Source organism: Arabidopsis thaliana (assembly GCF_000001735.4).
Source record: "Arabidopsis thaliana chromosome 1 sequence".
Taxonomy (NCBI): domain Eukaryota; kingdom Viridiplantae; phylum Streptophyta; class Magnoliopsida; order Brassicales; family Brassicaceae; genus Arabidopsis; species Arabidopsis thaliana.
In genome coordinates this window covers 30,297,374-30,320,421 of record NC_003070.9, presented here as the reverse complement: position 1 = coordinate 30,320,421, position 23,048 = coordinate 30,297,374, and the positions used below count along the sequence as shown (strand labels likewise).

The 23,048-nt window shown below is 39.3% G+C and overlaps 8 protein-coding genes and 1 long non-coding RNA gene across 16 annotated transcripts; 4 read left to right on the top strand and 5 right to left on the bottom strand.

Moving 5' to 3' along the window:
* Positions 1-224: 224 nt before the first annotated feature.
* On the top strand, positions 225-4,458 carry HA9 (H[+]-ATPase 9; the record flags this gene model as incomplete). Of its 4 annotated transcripts, none has more annotated exons than NM_106714.2 (12): positions 226-530; positions 605-724; positions 808-906; positions 974-1,111; positions 1,181-2,065; positions 2,143-2,247; positions 2,341-2,650; positions 2,728-3,242; positions 3,320-3,493; positions 3,568-3,750; positions 3,832-4,013; positions 4,099-4,458. In NM_106714.2, the coding sequence occupies 12 exons, from the start codon at positions 474-476 to the stop codon at positions 4,193-4,195; spliced, it is 2,865 nt and encodes a 954-aa protein (NP_178181.1). In that variant the 3' UTR covers positions 4,196-4,458. The 4 variants fall into 4 exon arrangements, with proteins under 4 accessions (NP_001319430.1, NP_178181.1, NP_001320420.1 ...); NM_001335000.1 differs by having other exon boundaries at positions 3,832-4,024; NM_001334999.1 differs by having other exon boundaries at positions 225-530; positions 808-1,111; positions 4,099-4,396.
* On the bottom strand, positions 4,420-5,929 carry RTL1 (RNAse THREE-like protein 1). Of its 4 annotated transcripts, none has more exons than NM_106713.4 (4): positions 5,709-5,900; positions 5,317-5,524; positions 5,065-5,188; positions 4,420-4,981 (listed from the first exon to the last, which is right to left on the bottom strand). In NM_106713.4, exons 1-4 carry the CDS (start codon positions 5,811-5,813, stop codon positions 4,822-4,824), a joined length of 597 nt encoding a protein of 198 aa, NP_178180.1. In that variant the 5' UTR covers positions 5,814-5,900; the 3' UTR covers positions 4,420-4,821. The 4 variants fall into 4 exon arrangements, with proteins under 4 accessions (NP_178180.1, NP_001322660.1, NP_001322659.1 ...); NM_001334998.1 differs by having other exon boundaries at positions 4,420-4,940; NM_001334996.1 differs by having other exon boundaries at positions 4,537-4,951; positions 5,709-5,929.
* Positions 5,930-5,971: 42 nt separating this feature from the next.
* AT1G80640 (Protein kinase superfamily protein) lies at positions 5,972-8,895 on the bottom strand. Of its 2 annotated transcripts, none has more exons than NM_106712.5 (10): positions 8,281-8,895; positions 7,871-8,041; positions 7,549-7,790; positions 7,321-7,453; positions 7,180-7,243; positions 6,981-7,077; positions 6,795-6,876; positions 6,589-6,704; positions 6,420-6,509; positions 5,972-6,309 (listed from the first exon to the last, which is right to left on the bottom strand). In NM_106712.5, exons 1-10 carry the CDS (start codon positions 8,441-8,443, stop codon positions 6,184-6,186), a joined length of 1,284 nt encoding a protein of 427 aa, NP_178179.2. In that variant the 5' UTR covers positions 8,444-8,895; the 3' UTR covers positions 5,972-6,183. The 2 variants fall into 2 exon arrangements, with proteins under 2 accessions (NP_178179.2, NP_001077858.1); NM_001084389.1 differs by having other exon boundaries at positions 6,047-6,309; positions 6,420-6,505; positions 8,281-8,756.
* Positions 8,896-9,754: 859 nt separating this feature from the next.
* AT1G80630 (RNI-like superfamily protein) lies at positions 9,755-11,726 on the top strand. The gene has a single exon (NM_106711.2): positions 9,766-11,726. The coding sequence runs from the start codon at positions 9,807-9,809 to the stop codon at positions 11,541-11,543; it is 1,737 nt and encodes a 578-aa protein (NP_565242.1). The 5' UTR covers positions 9,766-9,806; the 3' UTR covers positions 11,544-11,726.
* On the bottom strand, positions 11,578-12,917 carry AT1G80625 (uncharacterized protein). Its single transcript, NM_001334995.1, has 2 exons — positions 12,365-12,917; positions 11,578-12,211 (listed from the first exon to the last, which is right to left on the bottom strand). The coding sequence occupies exons 1-2, from the start codon at positions 12,563-12,565 to the stop codon at positions 11,813-11,815; spliced, it is 600 nt and encodes a 199-aa protein (NP_001322100.1). The 5' UTR covers positions 12,566-12,917; the 3' UTR covers positions 11,578-11,812.
* A 51-nt stretch (positions 12,918-12,968) lies between these two features.
* AT1G80620 (S15/NS1, RNA-binding protein) lies at positions 12,969-15,400 on the bottom strand. The gene is made up of 5 exons (NM_179583.5): positions 14,166-15,400; positions 13,883-13,965; positions 13,682-13,793; positions 13,469-13,521; positions 12,969-13,383 (listed from the first exon to the last, which is right to left on the bottom strand). The coding sequence occupies exons 1-5, from the start codon at positions 15,016-15,018 to the stop codon at positions 13,240-13,242; spliced, it is 1,245 nt and encodes a 414-aa protein (NP_849914.1). The 5' UTR covers positions 15,019-15,400; the 3' UTR covers positions 12,969-13,239.
* A 593-nt stretch (positions 15,401-15,993) lies between these two features.
* AT1G80610 (uncharacterized protein) lies at positions 15,994-19,708 on the top strand. The gene is made up of 5 exons (NM_106709.4): positions 15,994-16,779; positions 18,439-18,507; positions 18,757-18,819; positions 18,912-18,980; positions 19,102-19,708. The coding sequence occupies exons 1-5, from the start codon at positions 16,462-16,464 to the stop codon at positions 19,216-19,218; spliced, it is 636 nt and encodes a 211-aa protein (NP_178176.2). The 5' UTR covers positions 15,994-16,461; the 3' UTR covers positions 19,219-19,708.
* A 55-nt stretch (positions 19,709-19,763) lies between these two features.
* On the top strand, positions 19,764-21,960 carry WIN1 (HOPW1-1-interacting 1). The gene is made up of 3 exons (NM_106708.4): positions 19,764-20,322; positions 20,696-21,130; positions 21,223-21,960. Exons 1-3 carry the CDS (start codon positions 19,909-19,911, stop codon positions 21,745-21,747), a joined length of 1,374 nt encoding a protein of 457 aa, NP_178175.1. The 5' UTR covers positions 19,764-19,908; the 3' UTR covers positions 21,748-21,960.
* Positions 21,961-22,575: 615 nt separating this feature from the next.
* On the bottom strand, positions 22,576-22,808 carry AT1G09983. The gene has a single exon (NR_139733.1). It is a non-coding gene; the product is annotated as an other RNA (long non-coding RNA).
* Positions 22,809-23,048: the final 240 nt, after the last annotated feature.

Sequence of the window (23,048 nt, the reverse complement as noted above, 5' to 3'; positions counted from 1 at the left end):
TAAATTTGGTTATTAGTTAATTTTTTTTTTGGTTGTGTGATTAAATATGGTCATTAGTTAGTTAGTGAAGAAAGAGAGAGAGATAACGTGGCAGTAGATTAGTGGAAGCAGGAGAAGAAAGCGGGAATGAGCAAAGGACCTGGACTTTGTCCATAGCCAAGAAACTCGCGTCCTCTTCTTCTTCCTCTTCACCTATATAAACACTTTGTCTTCGACTCCAATTTTCCTTCAATTTTATATAAAAAATAATTTGTTTTCGTTTTTTGTGTTTCTGTTTTTCTCCCTTTTGTTCTTCTGTTTCGTTAGAATAACAACAGAAAAGAAAAAAAGATCGTGAGAAAATTTCACTTTGAAAAAGAAAAAAGTGCAGAGAGAGATACTTTGGAAAAATTTTGTCAACAAAGAAAGAAAGAAAGAAAGAAAGAGTGAAAAAGAAAACAAAGAAACACACCACCCTGTTTCTGTAAAACAAGATGGCGGGGAATAAAGATTCTAGCTGGGACGATATCAAAAACGAAGGCATCGATCTCGTAAGTATCCTTCTCCATTAATATTCCCCTCTTTTACTTTTGAGTTAGCTGCTCATTCTTGGTTTTGAAAACAGGAGAAAATACCGATCGAGGAGGTTCTTACACAGCTCCGATGTACAAGGGAAGGACTTACCAGCGACGAAGGCCAAACTCGCCTCGAGATCTTCGGTCCTAACAAGCTCGAAGAGAAAAAGGCACACATCCTTAAATATCTTTCTCTTTTTGTTTCTTCACTCTCAAGAAACTCCATCTAAAACCAATTTGAATCATCCCACAGGAAAACAAGGTTTTGAAGTTCTTAGGGTTTATGTGGAACCCTCTCTCATGGGTCATGGAGCTCGCTGCTATTATGGCTATCGCCTTGGCCAACGGAGGAGTAAACTAACTAACTTCCTCTCTTTCTTTTTCCGGATCCATCTTTCTCACATTTGTATACTCTGCAGGGAAGGCCACCGGATTGGCAAGATTTCGTCGGTATTACGGTTCTTCTTATCATCAACTCTACCATAAGCTTCATTGAAGAAAACAACGCCGGAAATGCTGCTGCCGCTTTGATGGCCGGTCTAGCACCCAAAACCAAAGTAAGTTTTACAATTATTCAATGTACAAGCAAACATGTGGATGATTCATGACTAATAATAATTGAAAAGGTTCTGAGAGATGGCAAGTGGAGCGAGCAAGAGGCAGCTATATTGGTGCCTGGAGACATTATCAGCATCAAGTTGGGTGACATTGTTCCAGCAGATGGTCGTCTCTTGGATGGTGATCCTCTCAAGATTGATCAATCTGCTCTCACTGGTGAGTCTTTACCAGTAACCAAGCACCCGGGCCAAGAAGTTTACTCAGGCTCCACCTGCAAACAAGGAGAGCTAGAAGCTGTTGTCATCGCTACCGGTGTTCACACTTTCTTCGGCAAAGCTGCTCATCTTGTTGATAGCACAAACCAAGAAGGCCATTTCCAGAAAGTTTTGACTGCTATTGGTAACTTCTGCATCTGTTCCATCGCTATAGGTATGCTCATCGAGATCGTTGTGATGTATCCTATTCAGAAACGAGCGTATAGAGACGGAATCGACAACCTTCTGGTGCTTCTCATTGGAGGAATCCCGATTGCTATGCCCACTGTTTTGTCTGTCACCATGGCCATCGGATCTCACCGTCTCTCCCAACAAGGAGCTATCACAAAGAGAATGACAGCAATTGAAGAAATGGCTGGAATGGATGTTTTGTGCAGTGACAAGACTGGAACTCTTACACTCAACAAGCTTACTGTTGACAAGAGCATGGTTGAGGTTTTTGTCAAAGACTTGGACAAGGATCAGCTTCTTGTGAATGCAGCAAGAGCCTCTAGAGTTGAAAACCAAGATGCTATTGATGCTTGCATTGTAGGAATGCTTGGAGATCCCAGAGAAGCAAGAGAAGGCATCACTGAAGTTCATTTCTTTCCTTTTAACCCTGTGGATAAGCGCACTGCTATCACTTACATCGATGCTAATGGAAACTGGCACCGTGTCAGCAAAGGCGCGCCAGAGCAAGTAATACAAAATTCATTTCCTTCTTCTCTCAAGAGTTTTCAAATTCTTTCCCACTGATTATTCTCTGTAATTCTTAGATCATTGAGCTCTGTAACCTTCGGGAGGATGCAAGCAAGAGAGCTCATGACATCATTGACAAGTTTGCTGACAGAGGACTTCGTTCTCTTGCTGTTGGCAGACAGGTATAATATTTAGTGCCAGTCCCAAAACTTTGGGATTCATTTGTGTTTCTTTCTCTTTTATCAATGCTCTTTTTCCTATTTTTTGAATTTCAGACTGTCTCTGAGAAAGACAAGAACAGCCCTGGAGAACCATGGCAGTTTCTTGGTCTGTTACCTCTCTTTGACCCTCCAAGACATGACAGTGCAGAGACAATCAGGCGTGCCCTTGATCTTGGTGTTAATGTCAAGATGATCACTGGTGACCAACTTGCCATTGGTAAGGAAACTGGTCGTAGGCTTGGGATGGGCACAAACATGTATCCATCTTCTGCTCTACTTGGACAAGATAAGGATGAATCTATAGCTAGCCTTCCTGTTGATGAACTCATAGAGAAGGCAGATGGTTTCGCCGGCGTCTTCCCTGGTAAAAACAATCAAATCTTCTACCTTCACAAGTGGTTCAACTCCATAAATTTAACTCTGTTTCATCTGTCTGATTAGAACACAAGTATGAGATTGTGAAGAGGCTTCAAGAGATGAAGCATATTTGTGGCATGACTGGTGATGGAGTGAACGATGCCCCAGCTCTCAAGAGAGCTGACATTGGAATAGCTGTTGCTGATGCGACTGATGCAGCAAGAAGTGCATCTGACATTGTACTAACCGAGCCAGGGCTTAGTGTCATAGTTAGTGCTGTCCTAACGAGCAGAGCCATCTTCCAGAGAATGAAGAACTACACAATCTATGCAGTTTCAATCACAATCCGTATAGTGATGGGATTTATGCTTCTTGCACTCATATGGAAGTTTGACTTCTCACCATTCATGGTCTTGATCGTTGCTATCCTGAATGATGGTACTATCATGACGATATCAAAGGACAGAGTAAAGCCTTCTCCACTTCCTGATTCATGGAAACTCAAAGAGATATTTGCCACCGGCGTTGTTCTTGGCACTTACCTAGCAGTCATGACTGTAGTTTTCTTCTGGGCTGCAGAGAGCACTGACTTCTTCTCTGTAAGAGAGTTCTATCTTACTTTTATGACCAGCTCGAGTAAGTGTATGTGTTGATCTTCAGTTTTCTCTTGGTGCAGGCAAAGTTTGGGGTGAGATCTATCAGTGGAAATCCGCATGAGCTAACAGCAGCTGTTTACCTACAAGTTAGTATCGTGAGCCAAGCGCTTATCTTTGTAACAAGGTCGCGAAGCTGGTCATATGTTGAACGTCCTGGCTTCTGGTTGATCTCTGCCTTTTTCATGGCTCAGCTGGTAAGTTAAAGATTCAGTACTCTTACATAAGAAGCTTCAGTATATACTGACACTGTTGTTGTTTTCATTCCAAGATTGCTACTTTGATTGCGGTATACGCAAACTGGAATTTTGCAAGAATCAGAGGTATTGGGTGGGGATGGGCAGGAGTTATCTGGCTCTATAGTATAGTCTTCTACATCCCATTGGATATCCTCAAGTTCATCATCAGATATTCACTGAGTGGAAGAGCATGGGATAATGTCATTGAGAACAAGGTTTGCTTCTCAGGCCAATACTGATGAGAACAAGAACACAGTAGTATAATCCTTTTTCCTAACCTTTGTTCCTCTGTTCAGACCGCTTTCACGTCAAAGAAAGACTACGGAAAGGGAGAGAGAGAAGCACAATGGGCACAAGCGCAACGTACACTTCACGGATTGCAGCCAGCTCAAACCTCAGATATGTTCAATGACAAGAGCACTTACAGAGAGCTTTCAGAGATAGCTGATCAAGCCAAGAGACGAGCTGAAGTTGCAAGGCAACGCTCAAGTAACTGATTATTCCATACCATTAGGTTCCTCAGAAAATGGGCTTACAAACATTTCTTGTCTTGTAAATTTCAGGTTAAGGGAACGTCACACCTTGAAAGGTCACGTGGAATCAGTAGTGAAGCAGAAGGGACTAGACATTGAGGCTATCCAGCAACACTATACCCTGTGATTTCAGAAACAAGTGTTTCTCAGTTTAGTTTTAGAACCCCACAAGAGTATTGAATAAATAACCACTTCCATAATTAGAGAATGCTGCAAAAAGAAAATTGTTTCTTTTGTTAGCAGTGGATGTGGCTTCTTCTTTTTTTATATTTTTGAGATATTCTTGTTTTTTCCTTTTTTACAAGAGTAATAAGATCTTACAATTACTTAGAATTCTTGAGTAAGTTTCTTCTAGTCTCTGTCCGCGCAAGAGAGAATGCAACAAAACCAAAAAAAAAAAGAATGCTCAAATCTTAGTTGCAAATGAGAAAAATCAGTGTTTCAAATCTCACTGAACTGAATTCCCTCCTTCAGTCTAACCAGACAAAGTCTCCAAAGCTTTCTCTAACTTGGATGACTTGAGCTCTTCTATTCCATAAACATAAAGATAAAGATAAAGGCTCCTTACTAAGGAGAAATATAATGGCACAAAGTTTGAAAGAAAAGTTCTGATACAGATCAAAACTGTTACAACCCATAGAGCTATAATGAATTAAAAGATAGGTATAATATGGTTCAAGCTTCCCTCGTTAGAACTAACTATAGATGGCTTTACTAAACTCTCCAGCTACTTCATATCGACTAAATGATGATTTACTGATGCGGCTTTGTCTTCACATGCTCAAGATACCAAAGCGCTCCTTCTGCTGCATGCTCAGCAGCAGCTTTCTTTTTGCGTCTGGGATCCCCAAAACACTCCAAAACAGTTTTCCCTGAAGAATCTCTAATCTCAACCATAACTTTGTATGTAAATCTGAACCAAAAAACCAAGTTGATGCAAAAAAGATTGCGACTCAAAAAATAAAAGCAAGTGCAGGTTAGAAGATGTTTACTTACAATCTCAAATGGCAAGGTCCATCAACATTGCAGCATTCATAAACAGGAGGTCTCCAACGCTTGGAAGCACACATTTCGTGTAACACCGATTTAGCTGAGCCTCTCCTAGTCTTAGATTCATCATCTGGAACACAAATTTCAGAACAAAATGACCAAAATTCTATCTTCTATACCAAAAATTGCAATCTCTGTTGGTTTCCGAACAAGTTTACATCATAATTAGCAAAAGAGGTGAAGAAAAAATGAATGAACCTTTAGATATGGGTTTGGTGGTGGTGGTGTGTTCTTCATCTGGTTTAGGAGCAAGCTTCTTCTCTAGTGAAATGCTTCTTGTGCTGTTAGGATCAATTTGAATGTTAGAGAAGGAAGAAATGGCATTGTCTTCTTCTTCAAACTTGAAGTCAGTCTTCTCTTGGAATCTCTGCATTCCCACATTATGATGATCTTGCGCCATTGGTTTCTAACAATTGACAGAAGCAAAGTTGAGATATTTATTACTATTAACCCATGATATAGCCAAATCACAGAAGAAGAATCATCTACAAATAGAAAACGCAGAGATTGTTCTCTGTTTCAAACCCAGATGATCAATTTTTTTGTTAGCGAGAAAGAAGAGAATATGGTTGGAGTGAATGAATATTTACCATAGAGGGAATAGAAGAAGGGTCGAGAGGAGGAATATCTTTGAGACTGATGATGATCGATCTTGACGGTTTTTTGGTTATCCGCTTCGTTTCCTGATCCTCCATCTTTCATATTACTACTCCTTGTCTAATTCCCAGATATCTTTCTTTGGGAATCGAGAAATTGAAAATTTTATCGATCATCGACAAAACGGATAAGGTTCATTAATTAATTCATTTCCCCACAACAACAAACTCTGTTATAAAAAGTCAACGTTTTTATTTATTTATATGTTAAAGCTTTTAAACCTTTAACTTTTACTAACCAAACTCTACTAACTTGTCTCTCGGTTCCATTTAAGCAAAACTTCCGAATTTTTTGTAGCAGTGATTAAACATACAACAATAAATTCTCCGGAAGAACCAACATAAGAGACAAATTCATAAACGCATTGATCTGTTACAAGAAAAAAAAAAAGAAAGGGGAAATGTTTTTTTATAAAATCCGCAATGATCCACCGAGTTCTACTGGTAGAAGAGGGATGAGTGAGTGCAAGACATCGGTTATAAGTGGTCTGTAACTTGGCTCCGGCTGTACACACAACACCGCCACCGCAGCTACCTGTCCAAAGAAAATATAACACAAAGTTCAAAGAGGAATCTTTTTCCTTCTATATTTGGCTAATGTGTTTTTCGTAAAATCTGTGTGAGATTTTGTTGAAGCTTTTTTACCTGATATAGATGCTTCAAATCCATGGTTCCTTTGATTGCAGGATCCAATATGTTTGGTAGATTAGCTCTATCACTCAGCTTAGGTACTGCCTGATGATCAACAAAGATCACAAGTCAGAGGATTTCCTGCTAAACGAAGCCACTATCTCGTGAAAGTTTTATTATGTACCCAAGTAACGATGGATTCTGGTTCAGAAGACGGTTTCTCCACTGATTTCTTCCCGAGGAGAAGTTCGAGCAGGATCACTCCAAATGAGTAGACATCATTCTTGTCTGTAACTTTCCCTGAAAGATGATTACAGAATGGTCGAAATTTGAGCATCTCGTTTGGCATATATGTCAAGATCGAACCCCGAAAAAAGATTAACTCCTTACCATCAAGAAGATCCTCAGAAGCCTTGTGTATCAGGTTTTTATTCTGCGTGGTCAAAACCGTGGCAAACCCAAAATCGGATATCTAAAGAGAAGCAAATGTGGCAACAGATCCTTAAGACTCATATTGTATGGAGAATACAATAAGTCTAAGAAGAATTTTCTACATTATATCATTTTCTCTTTTACCTTTGCATTGAAATCGGAGTCCAGAAGGATGCTAGATGATTTCAAATCTCTGTGAACTACAGGAGGATGGCAATGCTCGTGAAGATACTCTAATCCTCTTTATGAAAAAAGAATACTTTGTAAGCATACAAATATATGTTCTTGGAGATCACATGGAACTACTAAATGTTTGAAAGTATTATCAATGAATGGACTTTACCTCGCTATATCAACCGCTATCTTCATCCTGAGCTGCCAAGTTAAACCTGAACCTTGACTAGGCCCTTAGAGCATTCAAAAGCACAACAAAATCAAAATCAGATGACAAAAGATGGAACAAACATGGATCATATCCCCTTACCATGTAACTGACTCTCCAAAGATCCATTCTGCATCAACTCATACACAATACAACTCGTTTGCCGATATACGCAAAACCCCAATAAGGAAACTATGTTCTGATGCCTGATCTTAGCCAACCAATCTACTTCAGTCTGCATTAGAAAATCAACAAGAGAAAGCAAAAAACCGAGTTATGGTTTATCGAATGAGATGGTGCGATTCTGTATAATCATCTTAGGGGTCAAACCTCAAACTGTTTTTCAATGTCTGTCTCCCCACCGCCATCAAGTTTCTTCACAGTGACTGAGGATTTTTCATCGAGACAAGCTCTGTAAAGGCATCCACGACCACCTCGGCTCAACACATTACTATCACTAAACTTGTTTGTTGCAGATTCCAGCAATTGATATTCATACACAGGGATGGTTCCTTTCCTCACAGAATCAATCTTGTGTACAGTCGGTTTCGTGGTTACACTCTTCACCGAATCTTCAGATAACCAAAGCACCAAAATAAGCCATAACAAAACCAAGGAAATTACAAAAATATAAAGAGATAGAATTGAATACCGGATTTGCGTTTGATACCGGTGAAGCTGTTCTTCATATTCCTGTACCTCCATAGCAAGAGATACACAAGGAACATGACTGTGACACAGAGCAGAGATGATGAGACTATAAGAGCAATTAGAATCTTCTTGTTCAAGTCCTGGCGAAGCACCACTTTAACAATGGGAGGTCCTGAGCAAAGTTAAATTTAAATAAGGGATAAAATTCAATTTATTTGCTTAATTATCGGAAAGTTTTCAGTTTTAATTGGGAAACAGTATCAATTCAACTAAATTCAATTCCTTTATGAAAGTATGAGCAAACACATTTCGACAATTTCAAGAACTAGTAAGACCCAATCACCAAATATTGATATTTTTGTTCTTAGGGGCAACATGGAGAAAATTTGGAAAGGGGAAACTAATAAGTACCTGGGGATTGAGCTCCCATTCGTGGAGAAGCCTGAGAAATGGGGATTTCGGGGGAAGCACCAGAAACGTAGACAACGGAAGATTCTTGTGATTTAGTAGCAGTGGAGAAGAAGAAGAAACCAAGAAGAACCCAAATGGGTAGCAAATGACGAAGGAGACACATATTTAATTTTGTTGTCTGGTATCAACAAATATGCAGAGAAAAGACAAAAAGAGAGAGAGAGAGAGATAAAGAGTACGAAGCTGCTTCGTGTTCTATCTAATTCTTTTATGGAGATGGTGAAAAATGCTAGAGATTATCTTTGTCTGGAGGAGATGTAGACAAGAGACACTGTTGGAGTTGGGAAACAGAGAGAGAGAAGGACAAAGGTTTTAGGTGTTTGGTCTTCATGTGGCAGTTATGAAAAGGTGGACAAAAAGGCTAATAAAGCAGCAAAGAGTGCCTAATCCCAGACGTGGTGATAAGACGTGGAGTTGTGGAGAGAGTGAGGAGGAGGATGTGTAGTTAGCAAAACAGTTTCTTCCCATTAGCCAATCTTTAAAATTTTGATTTTCTCTCTACCATTACAACAATTTAACATCCCAATGTTAGAGATGATGCTGATACTACTAGTTGACAAATAGAATTAAACCTTTTATACGTAAAGCTAACAGATTTTTATCTATTAATTAAAGCCTTGTTCCTTTTTCTTTAACGTATAGTTATACTATATCTTTATTAAATTAGAAAAATCAAGAATACAAAGAAAGTACATAAAGCAATCAAAGTACAATCCAATTACATAAATGGTGTTTTTAATGTTCCTTCATATTCATAAGTTTAGTCTTTTAATTTCCAAGAAAAAAAAAATACATCTTGTCGTAAAAGAAATTATTATTTTTAATCAGATTAATAAAATGGTGTGATATATGGAAAGAATATGGATTGAGAATGGATTGTGTAATCTCTCGATAGAGTTGTTTGCATCGAGGCACAGTAATCCAAATGATTCGATTGGGTCACTCCCCAAATTCAATTCATGCGGATTTAGTGAACAAAACGACAAGTCATGGTTTAATAGAGTGCATCCAAGAATTTTATTCTTTTTATTTTAAAAAAATACAGACGACAAAGGTCCAAAAGTTTGAGCATTATTCATGTGAACTCTCTATGTCTGTCCTCTTCAAACTTTAATTACCGACACAAGTGGTCACTGACTAGTCACAACTGTACAGTTGAATAACAACTAGACTTATTGAGGGCCTTACAAGAATAATGAGCCTTTTATATCTTATTGGGTCAATACAAGCCCAGTTTTGAAATTTTGAAATGAATCAGTCGTTAGGCCCAATATCTGTTGGAAAAACAAATATAGTTATTGGGCCATTAAGGAATAAAAAGCCACAACAAGCCCAGTTTCGAAATTTTAAAATTGGATAAGGTTAAAAGCCAGCTGCCAGCGAAATTGAAGGATGATATATAGTTAGTTACATACTGTGTTTGTTGTTAGTTTGATTTGAGCTAATCTTCATCAAATCCATCATCCATGGATTTACCTGAAGAATGTTGGGAATTAATCTGCAAAGCTATCGATGAAGACGATTATCGATTCCTGGAATCTGTTTCACTCGTATCAACCTTGTTCCTCTCAATCACCAATCGCGTTCGCTCTACTTTCGTCGTCACCGATCGAGCTGTTCCTTTACTCAATCGTCATCTCCTTCGATTCCGCAACTTGAAGCGAATCAGGTTCTCTGATTTCACTCAGGATCTCAATTCGATTCTTCTCCAGGTTTCTCGTTCCGGTTTGGATTTCGAATCGGTAGATGTCTCGCAAACGCGCTATTTCCCAGATTTTGAGATGAAGAATGTCAAGGAATTGAAATGTTATGGAGTTGGAGGTTTTAGTGATAGCGATCTGGTTTCCATCGGAGTGAATTTTCCGTTGCTAGAGAAGCTGGACATTAGCTATCCTAATTCAAGTCCGAGTCGAGTCTCTGATTCTGGTGTTATCGAGCTTTCCTCGAATCTCAAAGGTTTGTTGAAGATTAACATTTCTGGTAATAGTTTCATCACAGATAAATCTTTGATTGCTCTCTCGCAGAATTGTCTTCTCTTGAGAGAGATAATCTTCCGTGACTGTGATTTCATTTCGTCGGATTGCATCAAATTCGTTCTTCGCAATTCCCGTAACTTGGAGTCTCTTGCGATCAACGGAATCGGATTGAGACCGAGGGAGTCTTTGTTAACCGATGCGTTCTTGTTTGCTCGTTGTTTGACTGAGCTTGATCTTTCGGATTCGTTTTTGTCTGATGACTTGCTCTGTTTGATTGCTAGTGCTAAGTTACCTCTAAAGAAGCTTCTTCTCTCCGATTGCCACGGTTTTACTTTTGATGGGATCTTGTATCTGCTGGACAAGTACCAATCACTAGTTCACTTGAACCTCAAAGGAGCAAATTTCCTCTCTGATGAGATGGTTATGAAATTAGGGATGTTCTTTCGGCGTTTAACCTTTTTGAATCTGAGTTTCTGTTCCAAGTTAACTGGTCTAGCATTCTTTAGTATTATTGAAAGATGTGTTTCCCTGAGGTGCATGATAATGGTAGGGACGAACTTTGGAGTGGAAGAATATACCAAGGATACGAAGGATTTCAAGTCAGGGGTCAAGTTTTTGTACTTATCTAGAAACCACAATTTGCTCGATGAGTGTCTCGAAAAGATATCACGGCATTGCCCTTTTATAGAAAGTCTTGACGTAGCTCAGTGTCCTGGCATCACGAGAGATGGGATTCTTGAAGTTTGGAGGAATTGTGGCAAGCTAAGATCTTTGGACATCAGCAGATGTACGGGCATAAAGAGTCTTGGTGTAGTAGACTTTGAGCTTCCAAAGTTGGAGTCTTTGCGAGCATGTGGAACTTGGATCGACGATGAAGCCTTAGATATGATCAGCAAAAAGTGTCGAGGGTTGTTGCATCTTGATCTGCAAGGATGCTTGAATGTGAGTTCAAGAGGGGTGAAGGAAGTTGTGCAGAGCTGCATACGTTTAAGAGAGATTAACCTCAAGTATTGTGAAGCTGATAAGAAAATGTACACTTGGATGGTTTTTGCAAATCCATCTCTTAGGAAAATCGTACCGCCATGTGGGTTTTCTCCAACTAAAGCACTCAAGAACTTCTTTCTGCGTCATGGATGTGTAGTCTCCCAGGATTCTTCTGAGTTGCTTTCTATAGCATACCGTGCCAATGGAAGAGATGATGACACATTGACTAGACTGATTATTTGAGCCATTTGTGAAGAAAAAAGGTATCAGCATAATAGTTTGAATGGAGAAACAGGGGTTAACCTTTCTTTGAGTTTATATTTGTCACTCTCGTTGTAATAAAATTGTCAAGCCAAAGGCAAGCTTGCGTTGATTTTTTTTTCAAATGTTCAGCCATCTTCTTATTCAATGATAGAAGTAACCAGCACTACTACATTGCAAATCAAAGCAAAGAGTAGTAACAAAAAGTGAAGACAAAAAACATGAAAACAAGTCACCAAGGCAAATAGCAATCACTCCCTCTTCATTTTTTGGGTCTTATACCTCAAGTAGCGAATCATATCCTCAGGATCAGAGACTGTTAAAAAGGCTTGGCGGTGAGCTACATCAGCCATCAGATGGTCCATGGAAGCACGGTATAAAGGCAACCACTTCTTCACTCTAGGTAGACCATTTAAAACATCCATTGCATGCGTCACACTGCATATGTAATCAGGATGATTCTTTAGTGCATTTTGTAGAGAGCTACCAAAAGCAGTAAAAGTTTTCCTTGCTATACTTGCAGCTCTGCTTTTCTTTTCGTCCAATGGTGGTTTCTTCTCTACTAGTTGTTTCTTCTTGGGTCTTCCAGGTCTCCTCCTTTTTTCTTCCTTTGGCTGCTCTGTTATTAAAACCTCGCTTTGTATTTCATCCTAGAACTATGCACAAAGTATCAGACTTTTCCAGTTTTACCACATTTCTTAATGGTAACAAAACATGCCAACATAGTCTATGGAAGATCTCGTTTTAGACTAATCGCTTTGACAAAGTAGAATGCTTGACGAGTTAAGAAGGAGTAAACTTACAGGTTTCTCTCTCCGATATCGATTAATAGCAAACCGGTCAAAAACATTGCCTGAATCCCTCGCCCGGTCGACGAGAGGTTTCTTAGTAAAGAAGTTCGACGGTAATTGAGAGGGTAGGCTTGATGAGGATGTTGAGAAAATACGGATCAGAAATGGGTTCAAGTCGAACCTTTGTTTTGGTCTGAGTAGATGAAACGCCATGAGTGACTGTTCTTACTTCTTAGGAGAGGAAGTCGAAGAAGATGTAATAAATAAACTCTCAAGTGTCGTTTCAAATTCAATTGCTTTATCCCGGTTATATGTTTACCGGGTTGAAGTAACGGTTCACTCTCTCTACTCTAATAAACCATCGCTGACTTTAGAAATTTGAATCCCAATATTAACCGGGTTGAAGTAACGGTTCACTCCCTCTACTCTAATAAACCATCGCTGACTTTCGAAATTTGAATCCTAATTTGGTAAAAGGCCAAAAGTAAAGCCATTGATAAAAGACGACTAACGATTCCGTGCACCTCTTTCCTCCGAATCACCTCAGTTTCTGTTCCGTAGGTGTTCACTTTTCATGTTTAACATGCACCAACCCTAAAGGTTAAAAAGGATAAAGTGGCAGTAAAAGATAGATGCATTGAGAAAGATAAGTTGGAGAAGTAAGTTTATTATCACATTCAAAGTAATAAAGACAATGTCAACGAAAGTATCCCACAGCTTTATTCTCTTTTCGCCTAAACAGCCTGCAATCATAATCTCTAGTAGAACAACTTTCCTCCCCAAGATGATTGATAAGAGAGACCCACATTATCTCTTTTGCCATAATGAAAAAGAACAAAAAGAGAGTACTGAGATCACAATTCTATGATGTCCCTTGCACAAAAATTTCAAAACTTGTAATCCGGGTTGTCACGAAGGCCGAGTTTTGACAGTGAAAGGCAGTAAGAATCCCAGTCCGTTCTTCTCATATACTTCAACAGCTTCTTCCGTCTCTGCACCATTGCTATAAGTCCTTTCCGCGAATGCTTGTCCTAAGGTTATAAAGATGCAAGGTCAGGTTACAGTAGAAACCCGGAGCTGGTAGCTTCAGATTAAAAAAAAAGATTGAAAGTTTACCTTTTTATGTAGAACCGAGGATAGATGCTTGATCTTAGTGGTCAGTTGCGCCACTACAAGAAAAAGCCATAGAGATCACTAAATCAGTACTTGTGACATTTTGTTCCCAAAAATAACAAAGGCAGTGACCTCTAATTAGCTGGCTTAATTTAGCCTCAGGAAATGTAATATCGTCTTCAATAGCTAAAAGCCAACACTTATAAGAACAGATACCTTGAACACGTGCAGAACCACAATCCGATTCTGACATCTTGAACTCTTCTCTGACCTTTGCAAGCTCGATTTTCATCTTCTCCGCAGATGACATGTTATCCGGATGGAAATACTGCATTTGATCAACAAAATCGATGTCAAAAAAATCTTAAAATGGCTACAAGCTAAAATGATTCAGTAAGTAAGAAGGAAAAGACTTACAGTTTCAACTAGTTGATCTTTTGGAGGCTCGAGCATATACTTTGGGGTACCACTTAAAACTCCCCAAATATTCGTATTCTGAACTGCAAACAAATTTATCTTCCAATTAAATAACAACAAGCGAGAACAAATCAAAACCAAGAAAGCAGCAAGCATAAAAACCAACTCTTTACGGTCGCAAATTGATCATACCAGAGTGTTTGAGATTGTAACCAAACAAGTCATCATATATATAAACACACACACGAAGAAAGAGTAGTTATGAGAGGGCCTCGGAACCTACAGGGATCTGATTTCTGAGCCTTGGTGAACTTATGAAACTCAGACCTCAAGTTGTTGACGAAGGAGGGATGCACTATACTCGTTTTCTGGAATTGTTCCTCTTCCATGGCCCTGAGCTTAACAAGCCTCTGATTGAGCTCCTGTAATGAGAACCAACCTTCTTCTTTCTTTCCCTCAGGCCTATACAATCTTAGTTTCTCTCCCAGTTCTATTGGATCATAGCTCTTGATAAACTCTGATTTCATCTCCTCCTCTGTCACATCTTCTTCTTCTAACTCCTTCCCAACCACTGAATGTGGCAATCCTTCTGCTGCTCCTCCGATTACATTTGAACGGATATTATCATTGATGTTCGTCTTCATAATGTTCTGAATCCCAGATAAATTGGCCCATTTGCTCTCAGTGGTTGCTTGTTGTGGTCTCATCTGCCTTAAGTTCGCCTTTATGTTTGTTAATGGCACACCTTCGATTCTACGAGTCCCTCCAGATTTTGATAACACATTCTGCTTGAAAAGATCCTGCATATCCCTCGGCGGCGGAGCTGTTGCTCTACTTCGGAACTCGTTCAGATTCCTCCTGATATCCTGGTTACCGGAAAGCGAATTCTGAGGTTTGGCATCGAATCTGACGAACTGTCTCTTCCCGTCCTGAGACTGAGTCTGTTTGAGACTGCTTCTGATACCACTGAAGTAGGAAGAGATTTTATAATCCGACGATGATTGAGAGGGCTGTTCATTAGATTCGTTCCCGTCTTGAGGTGATGATGAGGAGGAGGAGGAGGAGGTTGAGAAAAGGTGAATGAGAGATGGATTCGAATGTAACCTTTGTTTTGGTCTGGCGAGATGAAGCGCCATGGAAACTGATCTTGGCGGCTCCGGGAGCTTTTAGGGTTTTTGGTGGGTACATGTTGATCATAGATGGAACCAAATGAAAATGGTCTCAGTCCGGTTCTCTAGTAAACCGGAATTGATCACGCGATAAAGTAAACCAGAAGGGACGGTTTTATGTGCTTTCGGTAAAAGTGAAAGTCAAATTTAAAACCATCTGACCATCATCATCATCACTACTGAGACTTGAGATGAGTAAATGTTACGTTAGTGAGCTCATGAGGTTTGATTCGCTAGGTTCTTATGAGGCACTTTAAAATCTTTGTAGCTACGATTAAATTAGATAACAACAATATCATACGACTGATTAAGATTTTTTGGTTAAGAAATAAGGAAAGTAGCATTTTATTTTATAAATGTTAACATCGCCTTCATATTAATGAATAATATGTTACCGTGTTGACGAAACGAAAATGGTAGTTTGCTGACTGCTTTCGTACAATCGGAACCGATAACTACTTTTCGAGAGAGAGACGTATGTATTCGACTGATACGATTAACATAAGAATGTGTATTGCACGAACACGTTTATGTCACGACATGTGTTGTTTACAATTTGGTGTTCTAACAAAGTACAACTAGCAACTGATACGTGTCTACAAAAACTTATTCAAAACCCTATTTTTGTATGGTTCTATTTGTGTTTCAACCCATACCATCCCATTTTAACTATGCAATTTATATCCCATCATTATTCTATTATAAAAAGCTTTGATATTCTATTTGATATGAATATGATCTAAGTTTGGTTGTTTGTTTTTTCTTGTCTGAAAGGAATTCTTTGTTAGTTTCGTTATTTAATTTTGAACTGTATTATTCTAGTATGAGTCTTATAATTATTAATTACCATACTCGAAGATCACAAGTAAGGAGTTGACGTGACCAAGAAATTGAATGGTCACGAATGCGAGGCAACAAACATCAAAAAGATACCTGATCGTATTTGTATCCAATCACAAATTAACATGAAAATACTAATATGTAGTCTCTAAAATATAACATAGGCCATGTATAAATCTAATGTAATGTAGTTGATTAGTCTAGCATGACATTTTTTATTTTTCCAACTCATGATACCGTAGCATCTAAATAGTGGAATTCCCAAAGTTTGAATATGGACGGAGGTGGTACACTCATCATCAGTCGATTGTCGCGCGTGTATCACCTTCATTCTCCTACTGCTACTATTCCAACACAAGCCACAAAATGATCTATGCCACGTATGTCTTAAAGAGGGTCCTACACTTATCAAGAGAAGAAAAATAAGTTAATTCCAATATATCTAACTGTGCAATAAAACTCAATATATATATACAAATCCACCCATTAACTATGCCACAGAGATATCTTCCTCTCTACTTTTTCGCCACCATCTCTCCCATCTCTCCTCTCTCTCTTTGAGTTGCGACTATGTCCGGCGAAAACTGGATTCGAGTGGCCATGTCTGACGATTCCATGGTGGCGGAGGCGCTTCTTCGGCTCCGCCACTCCGAACCGAAGAATAGAGTCGACGCGTCCCCTCTCAAGCTGAAATGGAGCGTGCGTCAACGGAGATCGAAGAAAGGAGACCAGACGCGAGCAAGCCCCACCACACCGCTTTCCTGGAGCGGTGCCACGTCTCTTAGCGGCGGAGGCGGCAGCGGTGGAAGCGGCGCCGGTGCTACCACCATGGAAGGCCTCGAGGAGTCTAGCGCCGCCGTAAAACCCTCTGAGCCATTTAGATCTAAGGTTTGTCCGATCATTTCACTCATTTTTTTGTTTATCCGATTTGAAACTCCGCGACGGTCATATCTCGTAGGTCTTGTTTTCTGCTATAGCCCTCGTGATGCGGCGTTTTGCACTGTCATGATTTTAGTTTTTAAAAACGTAATTTTAAGCGTCTTTGTTGTGGTTTGGGCTGATCTACTACCGAGTACGCCCTTGACATTTCAGTTGGTAGCTTGTGGGTATTTTGGTCATTTTAGGATCCACGATCGTGTTCTTAAGCTGATCATGTAGGTACACCGACTTTTCGTTGACCGAAATACCCCCAGCGTGGACACAACTCCAATTTAGGCAATGATGTTTTTAGTCTTTTCTTTTCCAAGAAACTCAATCTATCTTTCTCGATTTCTTTTGTTGTCTTCTTGGAAACACTTGTTAGATTGTTTTTGAGTTTCAAACAAACAGGTGATAAATTCGGTGATCTCTGCTTTTTGCTCTTTTCTTTTGGCAACAAAAGAGTCACGTTTTCCCACTTTTGTGCATCTCAGTCATCTTTCTCTCTCTCTCTCTATGCTGCTTTGCGGAAAGACCACAAAGCCCTCACATCAAGGGAGAGGGGAGAGGTCTTCTGGGTCAAATCAGCGTTGTAGACTTCAATGCTAAAGAGAAAAAATAAACACATTCATTATCATTACCAAGCTAATGACTAAATTAACCCTTGTCACCAGGTTAGCTGCTTCTCACGATAGAGGGTATATTAGTCAATGCCAGAGATTATCGCTGGCGTTATTTATAATTTGGGAGGCGTTTTCGTGGAATTGAATTTAAGATTAGAGTATGAGTGGATTAGGTACGTGTGTGGTAGGGTTTAGTGGGGAGAGCAGTTATCAGATGTGGCGCAGTGGACAATAAGTAGTATGTACTCGTTCTCTAGTAGTAGTGGTCAAAGTCCTCAGTTGTTGCAACGGATTAGGTCCTGTGATTCGTCCGTCAGATTTTCTTGGTGACAGTCTTGTTGAGTTAGCCTGTTTTACTTTTTTTTTTACAAAGTTTAGTTAAGATTGTTGTCTGATTTGAAGTTGACTTTGATCGGTGGGTTATAATTTGAAAACCAAAGTAAAGTCGTCAAACTAAAGGAAATGGAATTTTTGGGTAGAATAAAATAAAAATAGAAAGATGATAGATAATAAGGACAAGTGGTGGTGTGGAGAATACGTGACACTAGTTTGGGGTTGGAGGACAAGGAAAAGCATGACGTGTGAATGTGACGACCAAACACACACGCTTTATATTTAAAAGTCTCCCAAGTCACGCTCCACTCACGTGTTTCTATGTTTTTCTATATATTTATTTATTTGCCCTTCTGTTTTTTCTTTTTGAGTAGTTGACCAAGAAGATACTGCTGAAATTTACATGATTTGGAATTTTCTTTTAGATTTCCAAGTTCTAGTTGTTATTTGTTAATATGCTGATGAAGTGATTCTTTTGTTTCCAACTTATCGTGCCTCTAAAGTCTCTCTCGAATGGTAGGTGTGTGGTTTCTTTATAGAAATGATATACAATACAAAAACAAATTGTTTTTACGGTATTAGTTTGGTGTGATTATTGATTGTTGAGCTGGCTTTATCTGGTGGTGTTGTGTGTCTTAAGCCATAATCTGATTGTTTTTGTTTTGATGTCCAGATTTCTCAAACGAGTGCAATAACAACAACAACAACAACAACCCTTTTCAAGAGATCAAGAAAGAAGAAGGTAAAAAATACGAAAGACAGTGTTTCTATTAGTTACTGATACTGTTAAAAGATAATATTACTAGTTTTAGACCAGACATAGAGCAACTCTGACCAGGCTACTACCTACTGGTTTGTTTAAATCTGTTGAGGCATATTGTCTAAGATACGCCTAGCAATCTTATATTTTCTACATTTGGACTGATATGGTTTTACATTTTAGCCGATTCAAACCTATATTTCTCTAATTAATATATATGATTGTTGACAGACTTTGGCTGAGCTTAAAGAGGAAGAGATCATGCTCTTGAAGGAAAGTAACGGCCTGAAAAATGTATAACCTCCATTTTAGCCTCTTTCTTTATGTCTCTATATATCAAGTCCAAGTTCTAATCTTAGATTTGGTTAATCTTATTCTTGAATCAGGAATTGGCAAATATGCGCGATTTGCTCGAGCAACAAAGAGCAAGAAACACTGCTCTAAAGAAGATGAAGGTGAGCCCATCGCTCTCTCTCTCTCTCTCTCTCTATCTTTCTATACATGTACTCATTCAATCATATATACGGAAGATAAACATGTTAATTATTCAAGTATATCATTTTCATGTGTATGCAGGCTGAATCACAATCTGCCTTATCGTGCAAACTCACTTTCGAACAAGGTTCTTCCTTCTTGCTCCCTGACCTAAACATGCCTCTAGATAACGACCCGAGCCCTGAAGTTGTCTGCTGAACGGGCGAGCCACAAGCATATCATTCTTTTGTTTTTCCCATTACACAACACTATACCACTATACCTCCTCCGTCCACAAACATGTTTTTTGAACTGTAACTATATGAATATGAAGAACGTAGATTAATCCTATATATCCTTCACCCATATCCCGGTGGAAGCTGAAGAAGATTCGCCTGAAGGTGAAGTGGTTCGAGACTATGGTTAAGTGTGTTAACAATATCTTCTAGTTTAGCTGGTAGTAAGATTTTTGTTCTGCCAATCTCCTAAATGATTCTTATCTTTCTCCCATTTTATTAGGATGAGATGTAATTATCTACTTAGATAATAGATGTACACCTTTTTTTTTTTGTTTGTTCTTTCTTATTATCTCTGGTAAGATGTATTACATCGACATTTATAATCAGTGTAACACGTTCCAAACATTTTACTATATTTTGTATTATGATTGATGGACTAAAAAATATCTGCAGTCTTGCATTCTTTTTCATCGTTATAAATAATTTAGAAATTTCAAACCATTAATACTAAAAACACGTAATTACGGAAAAAGTAAGATACTAATCAGATTCTTTATTAAGCTCAGCTAAACCAGTAGTAGTAAAATTATCACTGGCCTTAAAACCCTAGAAATAGAATTAATCTCAGCTATTTTGTCTTAACGACTCTTTATTGTCCCGACACACGAAAATGGCGTCTCTTAGCCAAATCACCCTGCCACGCGCGCCGTCGTCGGAGATTGGCCTCTTACGCCGTCGATTGGAGCGGCCGATCATCAGAACCCGGATCGGATTCAACGGCCGGATTGCGAGCGTATTGACTAACGCAGGGGACCAAGCGGTGTCGGTAAAAGCGAGTGTGAGCCAGAAGGTGATTGAAGAGGAAGCCAAAGTTATTGTGGGTACCTACGCGCGAGCTCCAGTGGTTCTCTCGAGTGGGAAAGGTTGTAAATTGTTCGACCCTGAAGGAAAAGAGTATCTGGATTGTGCATCTGGAATCGCTGTGAATGCTCTTGGTCATGGAGATCCTGATTGGCTTCGAGCTGTCACTGAGCAAGCTGGTGTTCTTGCCCATGTCAGCAATGTTTATTACACGATCCCTCAGGTATTTATTCGTTACTGTATTTTTGCATTACTGATTCTGTTGATGGCTGACGAAAGCTTAAAACTTTTGTTGTTTTTATCCTCTGTGTGATTGAGCTATGGCCTATGGAAACATGCTAGGGAATGTTGGATTAGTCTTCTACTTATAATAGCGAGATTATTCTATGACAAGTACTTGCACTTTGAAATTTCATCAAATTGGATTGTTTCTACGCCTTCCCTATAGAAATTTTTATGAGAAGTATCTGACCTCATTGTAAACTCTTAGTGTACATATGCTCCTCAATGCCCAATTCCTCGAAAAAAGGAACCTTTATGCTCATATCTACTTCATATGGGTTGTTAAAATCTGAAATGTTTGAACTTCTCTGCAGATAGAGCTCGCAAAACGCTTGGTGGCGAGTTCTTTTGCAGACCGTGTATTCTTTTGTAACTCGGGAACGGAAGCCAATGAAGCAGCCATTAAGTTTTCAAGAAAATTCCAGAGATTCACCCATCCAGAAGACAAAGAAGTCGCGACAGGTTTCATCGCCTTTACAAACAGCTTCCATGGAAGAACCTTAGGAGCTCTTGCCTTGACAAGCAAAGAACAATACAGAACTCCTTTCGAACCCATCATGCCTGGTGTAACCTTCTTAGAATATGGTAACATTCAAGCAGCCACAGACCTTATCCGCTCAGGTAAAATAGCTGCAGTTTTTGTGGAACCAATTCAAGGAGAAGGCGGGATTTACTCTGCTACAAAAGAGTTTCTGCAATCTCTGCGCTCTGCTTGTGATGCCGCTGGATCTCTTCTCGTCTTCGATGAGGTAATATACTCTACCGTCCATCCAAAATTTTATTTTCTTTCTTTGTTTCTGTTTTTTGATTGGTCTTGCCTCAACTGGGTTCATTGTCCCAGGTTCAATGTGGTTTGGGTCGAACGGGTCTCATGTGGGCTTATGAAGCCTTCGGTGTGACTCCTGACATAATGACGGTTGCAAAGCCTTTAGCTGGTGGTTTACCTATTGGAGCGGTGCTGGTGACTGAAAAGGTTGCAGAGACCATAAACTACGGAGATCATGGAAGTACATTTGCAGGCAGCCCTCTTGTGTGCAGTGCAGCCATTGCAGTTATGGATAAAGTATCGAAACCCTCTTTCTTGTCCAGTGTCTCAAATAAAGGTCGATACTTTAGAGACCTGTTGGTGAAAAAACTTGGAGGAAACTCGCACGTGAAGGAAGTGAGAGGCGAAGGGCTTATCATAGGAGTGGAGCTCGATGTGCCGGCAAGCTCACTGGTTGATGCTTGCCGAGATTCGGGTCTTCTGATCTTGACAGCGGGGAAAGGAAATGTCGTCAGGATTGTTCCTCCGTTGGTTATATCAGAGGAGGAAATCGAACGTGCGGTTGAGATCATGTCTCAAAATTTGACTGCGCTTGATTGAAGTTCTTGGAAGAGAAATGATGTGGTGTTGAAGAAGAGCTAATGTTTTATATTCGATCTTGTCTTAAATTAGCCTCAAGTGTACCGGTAAAGATGCTCTGCACAATTGAAAAGAAATAAAATTTGACACAAAACTTGATGAACTAATTGTTCAATCTAAATACTTGTATAATTTCCATGGTTGGTTCGATGACGTCTCTATCGCGATTGTTTCCGTCTTGCGTTATAGCATGCTGGTTATGAGCTGCGTGAGGAATCAGAGCACATAGATGATAACGGTGATAGAAATATTGGTAGAGTATCCAACGAACCAGCATTGGAAAGACGTGAATCCAATTTATCGGCAGTGTATGCATTGGTCGCAACCAAGAATCTTAGGGGTCTAATTTAAAAAATGATAATTAGGGCCTTAGGCGATCCTGAACTAATGTCGAGAATTTTGGCGTTTAGTTCTGTTAATTAATTACAGATGATTGATTTTTGAGGGTCTTAGGATGATTTCTCACTATGTCTGTGTTAATAATGCCATTAGGAGTTCTTTACTGTTGCAGGGGTAGGGTTTTGGTATGTAATATAGTATTAGCATTGATGAAAATAAACAGGTGTAGCAAGAGAAGATTTCCTATAAGGTTAGTAATGAGTACAAAGCAAAAAAACAGAGCACATGCTCTGCTTCGCTATTTGTTACGGTCTGTTTTATGGCTAACGTTAACGAACAGAGTTATTGTTCTTCTCTGTTTTTGTGGCGGACACTTGCCTAATACATGGTTATTAGCTGAAATTATTGATAATCATGAATTGCGAGGTGTTACAATCGTTGCGGCTTCTACGGAAGACCAAAATTGTAATGCTACAAAGCGGAACTTATGGGATCACACATTGACGCACACACACATGTATGTATGACTGTGTTAGTGTATATGTAGAACTTACTTATTCAAATCTTGTAGCTTTCAGTTTCAGCTACACTATATAATACCAAGTTCCTAAGTTCTTCTGTAGAAACAAGTCCTATGGTTCACTATTCATCAAAAAGCATGATCCAATGATTTATGCACCCAGCTTCTATATCCAGGTTAATAACTACCTAGAGATATTCCATGGGATTCATGTCCAACAGACCAAGATGTGTATTAAATATAATTAGTCTGTTGGATTAGGTGAGAGGAAGGTGCCTTCCTTAGTTAGACTTGACCTCAAGCTGTCTGGCTACTTTGAAGTGTCCCTTAACTTGTTAATGTTATTGATTGTTTAAAGGCTAACAATCGCACAAGACCTTCCAACTACGTCGTCTCGTCACAC

What these genes read in the sequence shown, in the direction of transcription:
- RTL1 (NM_106713.4), bottom strand. Translation starts at nt 5,813, where the DNA reads ATGGAGGATCAGGAAACGAAGCGGATAACCAAAAAACCGTCAAGATCG. An exon ending in CACCAAACCCATATCTAAAG is followed by an intron (nt 5,189 to 5,316) that starts GTTCATTCATTT and finishes TTTGTGTTCCAG; the next exon opens with ATGATGAATCTAAGACTAGG. An exon ending in GGACCTTGCCATTTGAGATT is followed by an intron (nt 4,982 to 5,064) that starts GTAAGTAAACAT and finishes TTTTTGGTTCAG; the next exon opens with ATTTACATACAAAGTTATGG.
- AT1G80640 (NM_106712.5), bottom strand. Translation starts at nt 8,443, where the DNA reads ATGTGTCTCCTTCGTCATTTGCTACCCATTTGGGTTCTTCTTGGTTTC. An exon ending in ACATTGAAAAACAGTTTGAG is followed by an intron (nt 7,454 to 7,548) that starts GTTTGACCCCTA and finishes TTTCTAATGCAG; the next exon opens with ACTGAAGTAGATTGGTTGGC. An exon ending in ATAGCGGTTGATATAGCGAG is followed by an intron (nt 7,078 to 7,179) that starts GTAAAGTCCATT and finishes TTTTTCATAAAG; the next exon opens with AGGATTAGAGTATCTTCACG.
- AT1G80630 (NM_106711.2), top strand. Translation starts at nt 9,807, where the DNA reads ATGGATTTACCTGAAGAATGTTGGGAATTAATCTGCAAAGCTATCGAT.
- AT1G80625 (NM_001334995.1), bottom strand. Translation starts at nt 12,565, where the DNA reads ATGGCGTTTCATCTACTCAGACCAAAACAAAGGTTCGACTTGAACCCA. An exon ending in GATATCGGAGAGAGAAACCT is followed by an intron (nt 12,212 to 12,364) that starts GTAAGTTTACTC and finishes GCATAGTTCTAG; the next exon opens with GATGAAATACAAAGCGAGGT.
- AT1G80620 (NM_179583.5), bottom strand. Translation starts at nt 15,018, where the DNA reads ATGGCGCTTCATCTCGCCAGACCAAAACAAAGGTTACATTCGAATCCA. An exon ending in GGCTCAGAAATCAGATCCCT is followed by an intron (nt 13,966 to 14,165) that starts GTAGGTTCCGAG and finishes ATTTGTTTGCAG; the next exon opens with TTCAGAATACGAATATTTGG. An exon ending in AAGATCAACTAGTTGAAACT is followed by an intron (nt 13,794 to 13,882) that starts GTAAGTCTTTTC and finishes GATCAAATGCAG; the next exon opens with TATTTCCATCCGGATAACAT.
- AT1G80610 (NM_106709.4), top strand. Translation starts at nt 16,462, where the DNA reads ATGTCCGGCGAAAACTGGATTCGAGTGGCCATGTCTGACGATTCCATG. An exon ending in CTGAGCCATTTAGATCTAAG is followed by an intron (nt 16,780 to 18,438) that starts GTTTGTCCGATC and finishes TTTGATGTCCAG; the next exon opens with ATTTCTCAAACGAGTGCAAT. An exon ending in CTGCTCTAAAGAAGATGAAG is followed by an intron (nt 18,981 to 19,101) that starts GTGAGCCCATCG and finishes ATGTGTATGCAG; the next exon opens with GCTGAATCACAATCTGCCTT.
- WIN1 (NM_106708.4), top strand. Translation starts at nt 19,909, where the DNA reads ATGGCGTCTCTTAGCCAAATCACCCTGCCACGCGCGCCGTCGTCGGAG. An exon ending in TTTATTACACGATCCCTCAG is followed by an intron (nt 20,323 to 20,695) that starts GTATTTATTCGT and finishes ACTTCTCTGCAG; the next exon opens with ATAGAGCTCGCAAAACGCTT. An exon ending in CTCTTCTCGTCTTCGATGAG is followed by an intron (nt 21,131 to 21,222) that starts GTAATATACTCT and finishes TCATTGTCCCAG; the next exon opens with GTTCAATGTGGTTTGGGTCG.